The 12,486-nt window shown below is 54.7% G+C and overlaps 1 protein-coding gene across 2 annotated transcripts; it reads left to right on the top strand.

The window, feature by feature from the left end:
- The first annotated feature begins 75 nt into the window (after positions 1–75).
- Positions 76–10,990, top strand: SPRY4 (sprouty RTK signaling antagonist 4). Of its 2 annotated transcripts, none has more exons than XM_075541754.1 (2): positions 76–280; positions 9,104–10,990. In XM_075541754.1, the coding sequence occupies exon 2, from the start codon at positions 9,150–9,152 to the stop codon at positions 10,050–10,052; it is 903 nt and encodes a 300-aa protein (XP_075397869.1). In that variant the 5' UTR covers positions 76–280; positions 9,104–9,149; the 3' UTR covers positions 10,053–10,990. The 2 variants fall into 2 exon arrangements, with proteins under 2 accessions (XP_075397869.1, XP_075397870.1); XM_075541755.1 differs by lacking the exon at positions 76–280 and adding an exon at positions 435–1,232.
- Positions 10,991–12,486: the final 1,496 nt, after the last annotated feature.

The raw sequence follows: 12,486 nt of genomic DNA, 5'->3' as shown, positions 1-12,486 counted from the left end.
TCTCTTGTGCCCACCCATTCATAGAATCACAGGCGGCGCGCGTGCGCACTGGCGTTCCCTTCCCTCCCATTCATAAAAAAGCCATTTTCCCAGGCAGTGGTTGCAACATCGCCGCGGAGGCAGCGAGCTGAGCTGACAGCGCGGAGCTGGCGCTGCGAAGCGCAGGGAGCCGTGCCGGTTTCTCCGGCCGGCGTCTGCTCGGACAGCCACTGCTGACCCGCTCGGGTTCTGGGATTTATTCAGTCGCGGAGCGATGCTTGTGACTCTACGGCTCCTCAAAGTAAGTCCACGGCCGGTTTCGGAATCCGAAACTGTCCCCCTGGAGCCGCGACGCGTCTCCCCTTTGGGCTGGGGCAAAGGGTGCGCTATTTCTAGGCGCGCCTCGGTGTTCCTTCCTCTCCTTGCGCTTCCTTGAGTCGCTGTGGGGCGCCGCAGCTCTCTGCCGCCCTCGGCCGGGCCGGCCCCGCCAGGAGACGGGGGTGGGGAGAGGGGTGGTCACAGGCTGGCAGCGCCGTTTCCGACCCTCGGGCATTGCCAAGCCCTGCTTCCCCGCCCGCTGCTACTCGGGCAGCCCCATGCGTGTCCCGGGAGTTTGCCTCTGGCCTGGCCTGCCTCTTGCTCCTGCCACCCGCTGCCTAGGGCGCTGGGACAGGAGGCTCTGGGTTCGACCCGGAGCCACCTCTGGGGTCTTGGGGACTCTCGGGCCCTGGGCGGCTCGCCCACCCGCCGGCTCGGTGCCCACCAGGCCAGCTTTGCCGTTTGTCCCTCCGCAGAGGCCTATTCTCGACGTCGGTTTTTCTTTTCCTTGGAGCTGTGACGGGCCGGGGTTTCTCCTCTCTTTGCTTCTCCCTCGATGGTCAGCGCGTGGCCGGCCCGGGACTGGCTATTTCTGCGCCCTCCTTGGCGAGGCTGTCCCTCGCCGTCTGACCTTTGCTCCGCTGCCGCATTTTCTGCTGTGCAACTGCTTTTCCCCTACCCGGCCTCTGCAGAGCCCGAGGTTTCGGCCTCCCTAGTCCCAGGCACCGAGCTGTGCCAGGTCCCGAGGCCGCGCTGGGGCTGTGCTGGGGGCTGAAGGTGCGTTTACATAACGCCGGGCGTGTGGGAGCTGGAGGAAGAGGTTGCGTGCGTAGGAGCGATAAGGCTCTCGCTTTCCCTCCTGCCTTGGTGGTACCAGGCTGGAGCTTGACATCATCGAGGAGAGAGAAGGATCCGAGACAGTACGTTCTGAAATTGTGAGTCGCCAAGGCCACCGGGACCGTGAGGGGGGCGAGGGGGGGCTTGAGCAGCCTTGGCGGCTGGCGCTTGGCTTCCATCACCGGGCCAGGGCCGTGTCCAGTTCCCCCTCCATGAAGACCATCAAAAAGCATTTAGACAGTAGCTGCTCTTGTGCAAGAGCACGGTTTCTCAATTCTCTTTGATTGGGGGCTAGGGGTTGTGGGCAGAGCAGACAAGAGAGGCGGCCGGAGGTGGAAAATTGTTTCGTGGCTTGACGGGCTTAAGGGATGGACGGCCGAGGGGGGAGTGGGCTGAGGACAGGCGCCTGGCCGCCTGGTTCACCAGCTTCTGGATAGGCATCCATATTGCCAGGCCTGGGCAAGGGCAGGCTGCAGCCTTCTGGCGCAGAGGGTTCCCCAGCGCGCTTAGTTCTGGAAGGTTCAGTGGAGCGCCTAGACTCCGTGACAACGTCGTGTCTCCCCCTCCCCTTTTCTGCCGTAAAATCCGTGGCGAGATTCTCTCCAGTTTTAAGGCGAGGCCCGACACAGGTTGAGGCCCGAGAACCGGTGGAGGGGTGGGAGCAAGCCCAGGTGTGCCTGGTTAGTTGGCCAACCAACCTCTTCAGCCGTCCTGAGCAGCCTTTCTGGGAAAGAGCTGGAAGGTAAAATCCCTGATGGGTTGGGAAAACGTGGCTTCTCTATCTCTTAATAGACTTGGCCTGGCCTGAGGCCCTGCCCAGTGTTGCACTGGTGGATTTCACAATGTTTAGAGTTCTGATCTTCACACAAATGGAGCACAGACATCTGAAATGTTCAGGGTTGTGTCTCCCGTGGGCCGCCCCCTCCCCCAAGTGGGTGTGGGGCAGACTGGGAACTGGAAGGCTATACACAGCCTTTTTAACTCCCCCTCTCTCCCTTCAGAACAGTGGGAAGGGTGGGGGGCAGAGTTGGGTGTTCAGTGGGAAATGAAATTTTCTCTCTTCTCAACCCTTGAGAGGGTCAGGGTTTGCCAGCAGGTCTCCCCAGAGTTCTAACCTTGGTGTGAAGTACACAATGACCAAATGAGTGCTGGGGTGGGGGGAGGATTTTGGTGTAACATCCTAGAAATCTTGATGGGCAAATGTTGGTCAATTTAGGGTGGTCTTTCTGGATCTGGTCTCAGAAGTCATGTAAACTCCTCTGCTGCACTTGACCCTCCTGCCCGCCCATCCCCACGATCATTTCTGGCTGTGGGGTTGATGGAAAGAAACACACGAGTAGATTGGGGAGCATGCGAGGAAAGAAACATGAGTAGACTGGGGAGCATTGGAACACCCAGTTGTCATTTTTGCCCCGATTCCTCTGGACACTGGGAACCTGGTCTTGCAGGTTACCAGAGGTTTGGCTGGCTATCTTGAATAGCTAAGGAAGATGGCCTCTTGCTGCATAATTTGGACCTAATTTATGTTAGGGAGGGAAAAACCATGACCACCACCCACTGTGGCCCAGTGGTCGGGCTGTTGCTCTAGGATTTGATAATTTGGAATCTCCTGTAGGGAGGTGCCCCTTGGTGGGCCATCTTCCAGCCTCCAGTTGTAGACTCCCCACGATGGTGTTTTTCTCGTGGGGCCATCTTGTTGGGTAGGACTGAGGTGTTGCTTGAGACCCAGGAGGCCTAGGAAAGGAATCTTCTCTTTATTAGGAGGAGAAATGGATTTTGATCTTGGGGAGGCTAAATGCAACAACTCTCCCTCAGACCAAAATCCACTTCTCTTCGAGTCACTACTGAAGGGGAAAGTTCCCATGGACCACGAGAAAGGGACATTTATTTCTGCACACACCTCTGGGGCTGGGAATGTGGTTGAGTGGCTTCGGTTTGGAGTCGAACATGGCTCTCAGAAGAAGAGGAATGTCCAAAGTGGAGACTGTTTCATCTCATGGCCCACCTGGGTCTCCCGAGACAGGAGCAGCAGCAATTCCCTGGAGTCTATTGTGACTCATTCAAAGGCAGCAGAGGAGAAGGGGAGGCAGCAGAGGAGAAGGGGAGGCAGCAGAGGAGAAGGGGAGGCGCTTTCAGTATACTCAAAGCTGCCTTGCTCCTTTCAGACGCATCATCTTGGGTCCTCACTTTTCTCCATCTGCATAGTGGATGACAAACCCCTCCCGAGGGCACCACTCCGGCAGAACTGCTAGTGAGTGTCCAGGGGACATTATTCCCAGAGCCAAGCTGGAGGGTCTGGATTTAAGGGAGCCCCTGGCTGCACAGAAGGCTATGCGTGTTGCATGATGTAAGAGGCTGGGTATTCTTGGCTCTGGGGCCACCCTGCAGATCCGGACAGCTGACAAGGCTGGGGAATGTATCCAGGACATGTGGCTGGGCTTAAGCGGTTCCACCGTTCAGCTGTGATCACGATTGTTCTTTCCAAGGACAGGCCACAGTCAGTGGAGGAAGCTAGGACGCTGGGGAGGGTGCGCAGATGTGCTGAAGCTAGAGGAGGGAAAGGCGCCCTTCAGGGGCAGGTGACACAAGAGTGGTCCTGGTTCCCCTCACTCCCTCCGCTCAGTGTCTCTTCCTCTTCTAGTTGGGGGAAGGAGGGAGTCATTTCCTCTCCTAACCCAGGAATAGTTGGAACTCTATAAATTTAATAGTAAGTTCATTGAGTGGCAGCAGGACACCCTCCCCATGGGGTCTAGCTTTTTGGACCTGTCTCAGACCTTGAATTGGGCCAGTATGTTCGCCAACTGTGCCAACCAGTCATGGGCACCTCCTAGCACCATTCTGTCTCTTGATCTTTAATTTCTCATTATGGGGATCTAGGCAGTTCAGGAAAACATCCATTGAAGCCCAGTTATGTAGTCCAAAGCTAAAGTCAAGCAAGACCCTTCCTTGCCTGCCTATAAAACAAACCCCTCTGGAGCTTGAGAGAAGAGTGGGAACTGGGAGTTAGTCAGGGGTGAGCTTCTCCAGAGCTGGCCTGGGGAGAAGAGAAGGCTGCTGAATGTTTCATGTTCCCACTGGGGCCCAGCTATGCTGAGGCTGTCTTCCTCTGGAGGGGAGGGAGAGAGGGGCAAGGCGCCCCCTGGTTTCCCTGCTGCCCCACCCCATAGCTGCCAGCCACCTTTTTAAAGCCAGAAGTTGGTCATTTGGTTGTAGCTTAATTAACTAAACCGGTTGTTGTCACAAAGAACCAGGCAAGAGTGGTGGGCAGGCTCACTGGCAGCCCCAAGACCCATTCGGAGTTGCTAAAGGGTTAAACCTCCCCTGAAAGAGCCTGCTGAGACTGAATGAGGTAGTGCAGAAACTGCCCATTCATTCAGAACTTCTCTTGCCAGTTTGTCATTAGCTGACCTGCAGTTTTTTTCAAAGCACAACTCAAGTTTTCCCAATATTTCCCAAATCCCTAGAGTAAGTCAGGGAGTCCAGGGTGGGAAGACAAGAGGGGGTTGTCTTGCGGGCAAGCAGGATCCGACTCAATTGTGCCAGCATTTACCATGCCTCTTGGTTCTTTTCAGCCAGCCTGTATTGAGCGAGTCTGCAGCCCCCGCAGGTACAAATGCAGTGTCTGACTGGCTGGCTCTGGGCGCAGACCGCCAAGCAGCAAGTACGGGGCTGTATGTTCCAGGGCTTTCCGTATTCTACGACTCTCCTTCCTCTCCTGGCTTCCTCTGACCTTGGCTCCTCCGCTTCTTCCCCAACAGCTCAGGGGCCAAGGAAGCCTTACCAGATGGAGCAGGGAAGGGCAGGGGATCCCCCACCCCCTGACTACTTCCTTGGTTAGAAGTGAGGTCCGTTCAATGCTAAGAAAAAAATGAAAGGTGTTTTTCTGTGAGGTGGGGGAAGAGCAGGACAGACACAATTGATTGAATTGGGAGTGGAGGTAACTTGAGCTCTGAGAGCATTTACAGACCCCCTAGCCTCAGCGCCCCTTGCTGAAAAAAGCCCCATCAGATAGAGGAGTCCAGACCGATCGAAGCTTTCCCTAGCTCTATTTTTTTTTTTTTTGCAGTTCAGGTTATCGGTCCCCACTCTGGTCTCTTGAAGTTAGTTCCCCAAGGGCTGAGAGTAGACTTGGGGGTGGGGGCTCCAGTGAACAGGACTGGCACCTTCATCTCTGGGTATGGCTGCAGTCTGAGGGAGTCCTGCCCTCTGGGTTTGAATTCTGGCCGGATGACTCGTTGGCTCTGATCTTCCTTCATGCTTCTATTTCTCCCTCTGCAAAGGGGGCATTATCTCCATGGCGAGGAGGCCAGCAGCTTCCGCGAGGAAATCGCTAGCACAGCGCCTGGCACCAAGAAACATTTCACAATGCCAGCTGCTTCCCTAATCATCACAATAATAATTTCCCTACAAACATCATGCTAATAATAATCATTATTATTAGAACATTCGTGTGGAGGCAAAAGACTCCTTCCCTCCCGAACCCAGGAGGTCTGTCACCCAGAACGTGATTAGACGCGCTGCTGTGGCTAAGTGGTGTGCTGGCGCTGTGTGTCTGTCCAGAGTCTTCCAAATTGGCTATCAGTCTCCCAAACAGCCTAAATGAGGCAAAGCCTCCTCTCCTATTTATATTATAAATCTCTTCCTTCCTTGCAGAGGAAGCTGAGAGTACATATTAAACTGCACTTAAGTTCGTTGGTATTGCTTCAGACTAGAAGGTGGGTGTGTCCCAAAGAGCACAAAGAGATTGATCTTCTAAACTGACCGAGGGTTGGGATTTTTTTTTTTCTTTCAAAGACATCTTTTAGCTGTGCTGAAGGGTTATCAAGCAGGCAGCTCAGGAAGTTGTTTTTCTTTGTCGCATACACTCAACAGAACCCTCCTTTGGGGGCTGCCCTTGCTCATGGGGTAGGGAAGCCACAAGGCCCTGGGAAGGTCTGAGCGGTTGAATTTTGAATCAGTCCCTGCCTTTTGCCGAGCTGGTGCCTGGAAGGAGCTCTGCATCTGGGCTGTGACGGGACGGTGCCTGCTGGAGCCATAGTGGATGTTACAGGTGCCAGTCATCACAGGCCAAGCGCCTTCCTCTCTTCTAGCCACAGTGGCAGGCCCAGATGTTGGCAGCTGCCTCTGCAGGGAGCTGGGAGCCCTTGCCAGCATCGGCTGCTCCCACCCTGGTTTCCTGCAACTTTACTAATTGGGGAGTCTGCCCTGTACTTCCAGGGCCTTTTACGATCCCAGAATATTGAAATTGCTATTTTTCAGGAACTCTCTTCCCCCATGAAGGAATCGGGGTGAGAGTGGGTGATCTGCTTGGGGAAGGGAGGGAGGAGTTCCCTTCTCTTTTTTCATTTTTCCCTCTTGGCAAATCTCGGTCCTGGATCTGAGACAGAAAGCCCAGCTTCATGGAGCAGTTCGGTGTCCAAGGACTCTTGACATTCCTCTTAAGGGATTCTGGAGTAATGCAGGAATCCGTGTCTTCTTTTCCTCCTGAGGGTCATAGGTTCTGGCTAAGGCATCCTCTACCTGGTACCAGGTGAGTCTTGTCCTGTGCCTGTCAGCCTCTTCCATTTTTGCCCTTGTTAAAACACTTTTTTATCCAGGCGAGTTCAGGGCTGGGGCCTGGGGCTACTAGGACCTGGTTTGCTTGACGACACCCCCCCCCCCCATTTCACTTTATTCTAACAAGACTTTGGGACACTAACTCAGAAGGAGTGGGTTGGATCAAGCATCTGAGTCCCAAGGGGGGAAGCTGCCTTAACAAATGATTGCGCCCCCCCCCAAAAAAAACCAAATGATTGCCCAATGACAGACCTGACAGACACCTACCTAAACCAAACCCTGCCACCAGGACAGCTCCCTGTGCGAAGTGATGCTCTGGTTTCATCTGAAGGGAGCGTGGGGACGGGCAGGCCGTTTACAAGAGGGGGAAACCCCGGTATGTAAAGAAATACCAGCATCTTTTAAGTAGATAGGGGTGTGGGAGTAAAGCCAATAGTTCATACACTGTGAATGGGAAAAGCAGTTGACTAAGCGTTAGACTTTAGAGAAAAGACTTCATCCCTTTTTCCCTTTTTGCATTTAGTGGTATAGATGACCTACAGATGCGAGCCCCGTGGAGAAACCCTCTTTCATCCCCTTCGTGAACTTGTGGGTCTCGACCCCGTTCGGGGTGGAACGACCCTTCCACGGGGGTCACCTGATTCATAACAGTAACAAAATGACAGTTATGAAGTAGTAACATAATAGTATGGTGGGGGGAGGGGTCACCACAACATGAGGAACTGTATGAAAGGCTCGCAGCAGGAGGAAGGTTGAGAACCACTGATTTAGAGCCAGCTCTTTATTTCAGTCTGGCTGGAAAACAGCTAAGGAACTCGTCCCCCAAATGGAACTACTTCTGGTCCAACTGTTGTCTCCACGTAGAAGACTGCTCCAAACATGTGCTGCCCACCTCAACCCCCGCTTTCATTTAATTAGTATTGGCAACTCCTGCCATAGTCCTGTGATAGAGAAATTGGAAGGGACCACCAGTGACCCCCATCTGGGACCCTGGCCCCAAGCAGTCTCAGTATCACTTTTGAGGCAGGAAGAGCATAGCAGCTGCCCAGCAGCTCCTCATCAGAACATCCTTTGGGTTTGGAGAAGGCATTGACTGTAACCACACCCCACCTCCCATCAACCCAATGGTCTTTCAAAAACAAACCACAGAGAAAAGAAACAAACTATCCCACTATCTGCTCCCTCCTCTGACCCGGGGAACCTCCTGGGATTCTTAAGCTTCAGCGTGGTGGAATCTTCCCAGAGTCTGCGATCTTTCCCTTGGATTCTAAACGGTGTCCCCTTGAGCAGAGGTCCTGGCCTTGTGCTTCTATTTCTTTAAGTTGATCTCTAGGCGAATTCCGAATGTAAAGGTCAGCAGGCAAGGAAATGGCACTTCTACTAGAAAACAATGTGCACTTTCTAAATTTGAACCAAGCCGTTTCCGCTCTTTGATTTAAGAGACTTCCTGGGGTTCCGTGTCAGGCACTGCAGTTGAATCTCTGGCCAGATTCCAACTTAAAACTGCACTCTCGGTGAAATTAGAAACGGGTCCAGGGTTGGCTTAGCCATTCTAGTAAATGGCATTTAGGCTGAATGTTCAGCTCCGTACTTGGAAATGGGTGCTGGGAGTGCCCCTGGAGAGGATTTCCCATCCAAGTTGTCAGAATCGCACCTATCCTGGGCTAATGAGCCCTGGAGCTTGCTGCTATTAGAAGTGGTGGTTAAGAAGTTAAGGTTCTCCAACCCACACACGCCTCAGGTAGCGCTCCTCCTGATATGGGAAGGCTTCTGCTTATCTGGCTAAGCAGCTCCAAATAGTCCGTGGTCACCAGCACCCGGCGTGGCACACAGTACTTGGGAACTCTAAGACGATCTTAGCCATCATTGAGCACTTGCTGTGTGCCTGCCACTATGGGAAGTACGTGACATCCGTCGATTCTTTACGACTCATTTTGTAGATGACAAAACTCCAGGGCATTGAGGTTACCCGCTAGGCAAATGGCAAGAAGTTGGTGATGGGGTCTTCTCATTCCCGATCTTGTGTTGATTGAGCTATCCATGTCCTCAATGAGAATAGAGTCCGACTGCCCAGATCAGAGCTTGTGGTTTATGTGGCTCTGGACAAGTTGCTTTGAACATTCTTGCGGAGTTTTCTAACTTAGGAACGCATTGGGGAGGGGAGACTTTTTTTAGGGTTATGGTGACAAGTCAATGATTTTGTCTGGGGGGGGGGTTAGGAGAGTACCTGGCCCACAGGAAGTAAGTGGGATTTCTCCCACTTGTTAATCATGCAAGTCCTGGGAGATGCTTGAGAGCCTACTCGGATCTGTTTCCATTTCAGTTGGGCTCCCAGGGAGTGGATGGGGAAGTGTTGACAGGCCAAGTACTGATGGCTGGAATCCATTCTCTCTTCCTTTTTCCCCACCCCCAGGGCCCTTAGGAGTCTGTTTCTCCAGCAGTCCCGGACCTCCAGCCCCATGGAGCCCCCGATCCCACAGACCGCCCCCCTGACTCCCAGCTCAGTCATGGGCCAGCCCCACCTTGACAGCCGAATGCCCCACAGCCGGCTCCAGCACCCACTTACCATCCTGCCCATCGATCAGATGAAGACCAGTCACGTGGAGAATGACTACATAGACAACCCTGGGGTGGCACCCCCTGCTGCTGGCCCCAAGCGAACCCGGGCTGGGGGCCCTGAGCCCACCCCGACGCCGCCCCGCTGCGACCAGGATGTCACCCACCACTGGATCTCCTTCAGTGGGCGCCCAAGCTCTGTCAGCAGCAGTAGCAGCACGTCCTCCGACCAGCGGCTTCTAGACCACATGGCACCACCGCCCGTGGCCGACCAGGCCTCCCCGAGAGCCGTGCGCATCCAGCCCAAGGCCATCCACTGCAAGCCGCTGGACCTCAAGGGCCCTGCCGCCCCTCCCGAGCTGGACAAGCACTTCCTGCTGTGTGAGGCCTGCGGGAAGTGTAAGTGCAAAGAGTGCGCGTCCCCCCAGACGTTGCCTGCCTGCTGGGTCTGCAACCAGGAGTGCCTGTGCTCCGCCCAGAACCTGGTCAACTACGGCACCTGCATGTGCTTGGTGCAAGGCGTCTTCTACCACTGCACCAACGAGGACGATGAGGGCTCCTGCGCCGACCACCCCTGCTCCTGCTCCCGCTCAAACTGCTGCGCCCGCTGGTCCTTCATGGGCGCCCTTTCCCTGGTGCTGCCCTGCCTGCTCTGCTACCTGCCCGCCACGGGCTGTGTGAAGCTGGCCCAGCGCGGCTACGACCGCCTCCGCCGCCCCGGCTGCCGCTGCAAGCACACGAACAGCGTCATCTGCAAGGCAGCCACGGGGGACGCCAAGGCCAGCGGACCCGAGAAGCCTTTCTGACACTGGGTGGAGGCGCCCGCGAACCCCCCGCCTGGCCCCCCAGCTCCCTTCTGACACCTGAGAAGACCACGGCCAGGCCAGAGGCTTTGGCCTCCTGGGGACCCCCTGCTCCCCACCCTGCCCCAGCCCCAGCCTTAGCCTTGGAGGAAACAGACTGCCATCGCCCGCCCCTGTAGCCCCCAGAGGAGACAGAAGCACTCGGGGGGGGGGGGGGGGTTGATTTCAGGTCCTGGAACTTTGTGTCAGACCGACTGTGGTGGGGCGATGGTGGGGTGTTTGGGGAGGAGTGGGGCTTCTTTTATTTTTCAGAAGACGGAACACAGATGTGTACACATCCAGAAGTTGTGGCCGCTTGAATGACTTCCCCGCCCGCCTCTCCTCCCTCCCCCTTTTCCACACTCTGGGCTCCCTAGTTGCTGGCTGCCTACGGGTCCCCTTGGAAGAAGGCCTTTGACATCTAGCCCCTATCCTCATCCGCGCCCCACCCCAGTCTGACTCCATCTCGGGGGAGGTGTAGCACACCTAGAGGTCCCTGATGTACATGGGGTCCAGGAGGGGGGGTGGCAAGGAGGCAAGCCCAGTGGCAATGCCCTGCCTCCGCTCCCCCCACCGCCTGCCTGCAGATGGCTTCAGGAGCGGCTCTGCCCGACAAACGCCCCTCAGGCTTCATCACTAACTCTGGAGGGCCGTCCACTCCCAACCTGGCCTTCGGCCCTTTTACCGTGTCACAGGCTCGTCTGCCCACCACGCCTCCTGAGTTCGCTCTGCTCCAGGTCGTGTCAGAAACTTGGTGGGTAGAGATGGCTGGGCCAGCAAATGAGACCAAATAATCATTTTGCCAATGAGTCTGAGGCTGTGGTCTCTGGACCCAGTCGTTCTGTTTTTATAGAATAATTAAACCAGATGCAAACGGTGTTTCAAAAAAAAAAAAAAGAAAACACTTGCTTCCTTTTGGGCCACCCCCAGGAAGGGCTGATTTTTTTCACAATCTGGGGGACGAACAACCTCAAGGAACACCACTTCCCCTCCCCACCGAGAAGAGGATTCCTACAGCAAAGGAGCAGAGCGAGCGGCAGCCTCTCCCACTGGCAGAAGGGCAGCCCCGCCAAGCTGGGTCTGGGCTTCTTGTCTGCTGCTGCTTGCTCATTGCTTTTTGTGTATAGTGATGTGTCTGTATCCTTAATGTAAATAGAGAGATGGTGACAAAGAGTCTATGTTAGTGTTAGGAGCCCCCCGAGTCGGGGCATCAGCAGAGCACGGTGGGGAAAGGCTTCTCCGGGTGCTTCCGGGTTGGAGCCCTCCTGGGCCCCAGGCATCCCACCCTCTGGCAGCCCCCAAGGCCGGAGCAACCCTTCCTCGAGGTGCTAAAGGGCTCCGGAGTACAGCACGGTCCGGTGTGTAGGTACTTGTAGCATGCAAAAGTTGGGTCTGCGCCTTCCTCCCTGGCTGGTGTGTGCGTGGGGCGTGTGTGTGTGTGTTTTGTTCCCCCTTCTAGAAAAAGGAGGTAGCCTGGGTCAGGAGAGCTACCCAAGGTGACATTGGAAGTATGCTTAGGCAGGGCATTTGCAGCATTGCAGTTGACTAAGGGACGGACAGAACTGCCTCTGGGGGAGAGGAGGGGCAGGGAGCTGCCATTGGCATGAACGCAATGCTTCTCAAGGACTTTTGTTTCTTTTGATCAATCCTTTTCCTTCTTGAAAGGTAGTAGTAACACCTTATGATTTAGAATAAGTTAATTGTACCTGTAGGTATTTATTGATTGGAGGAAGGGAGGGGAGGGTCTTATTATGTTAGGCTTTATTTATGTAACATTCGCTAGCTTGTAAAAGGCAAACATGAAAAATTGCATCGATGTTTCCTAAGGCTGATTCACGAAGCTGCCCTTGCCACAGTTATGATGGATGGATGGTAGAGAGAAACACATTCAGCCAACCACTTAACTCTACTAACTGAATGTATCCCCGCTGTATACTGACGGGACTGGAGAGGCCCTCAGAATAGGTGTCCAGAGGTTGCCCAAACACCAGAGTGCATGTGCACACTCGGCCAGCCTCCAAGCTTTCCCAGGGACCTGCCCGCAAGTCGTCCCCATGGGAAACAACCCAATGGCAAATTGCACTTTGGTAATCTTGGTGGTCTACGCACCCATTCTGTGGAGAATTGATTTACCGTATATAAGCTGTGTGTGCGCACATCCCCCCCCCCCCCCGCACACACTTAATCCTACTCCGCCCCGCGACCTCTACATAGACTTTGTCTTCAAGCTGAGCTCCTCCTCCTGAACCCTGACTTCTTGTGTATATAGTTGTAAACACGGATTTTTCTGGGTTTTGGTTTGCTCCCCCCCCCCTTTTTTTCTCCCCTTTTGGCTTAAGTTTGTGTTTTACCTTGCTTGGGTGGATGTCTGCAAAGCTCTCCCCGGGAGTTCACCTCA

The sequence above is a fragment of the Tenrec ecaudatus genome, chromosome 2, assembly GCF_050624435.1.
Source record: "Tenrec ecaudatus isolate mTenEca1 chromosome 2, mTenEca1.hap1, whole genome shotgun sequence".
Lineage (NCBI taxonomy): Eukaryota > Metazoa > Chordata > Mammalia > Afrosoricida > Tenrecidae > Tenrec > Tenrec ecaudatus.
This window is presented reverse-complemented; position numbering and strand designations above follow the sequence as displayed.

What these genes read in the sequence shown, in the direction of transcription:
- SPRY4 (XM_075541754.1), top strand. Translation starts at nt 9,150, where the DNA reads ATGGAGCCCCCGATCCCACAGACCGCCCCCCTGACTCCCAGCTCAGTC.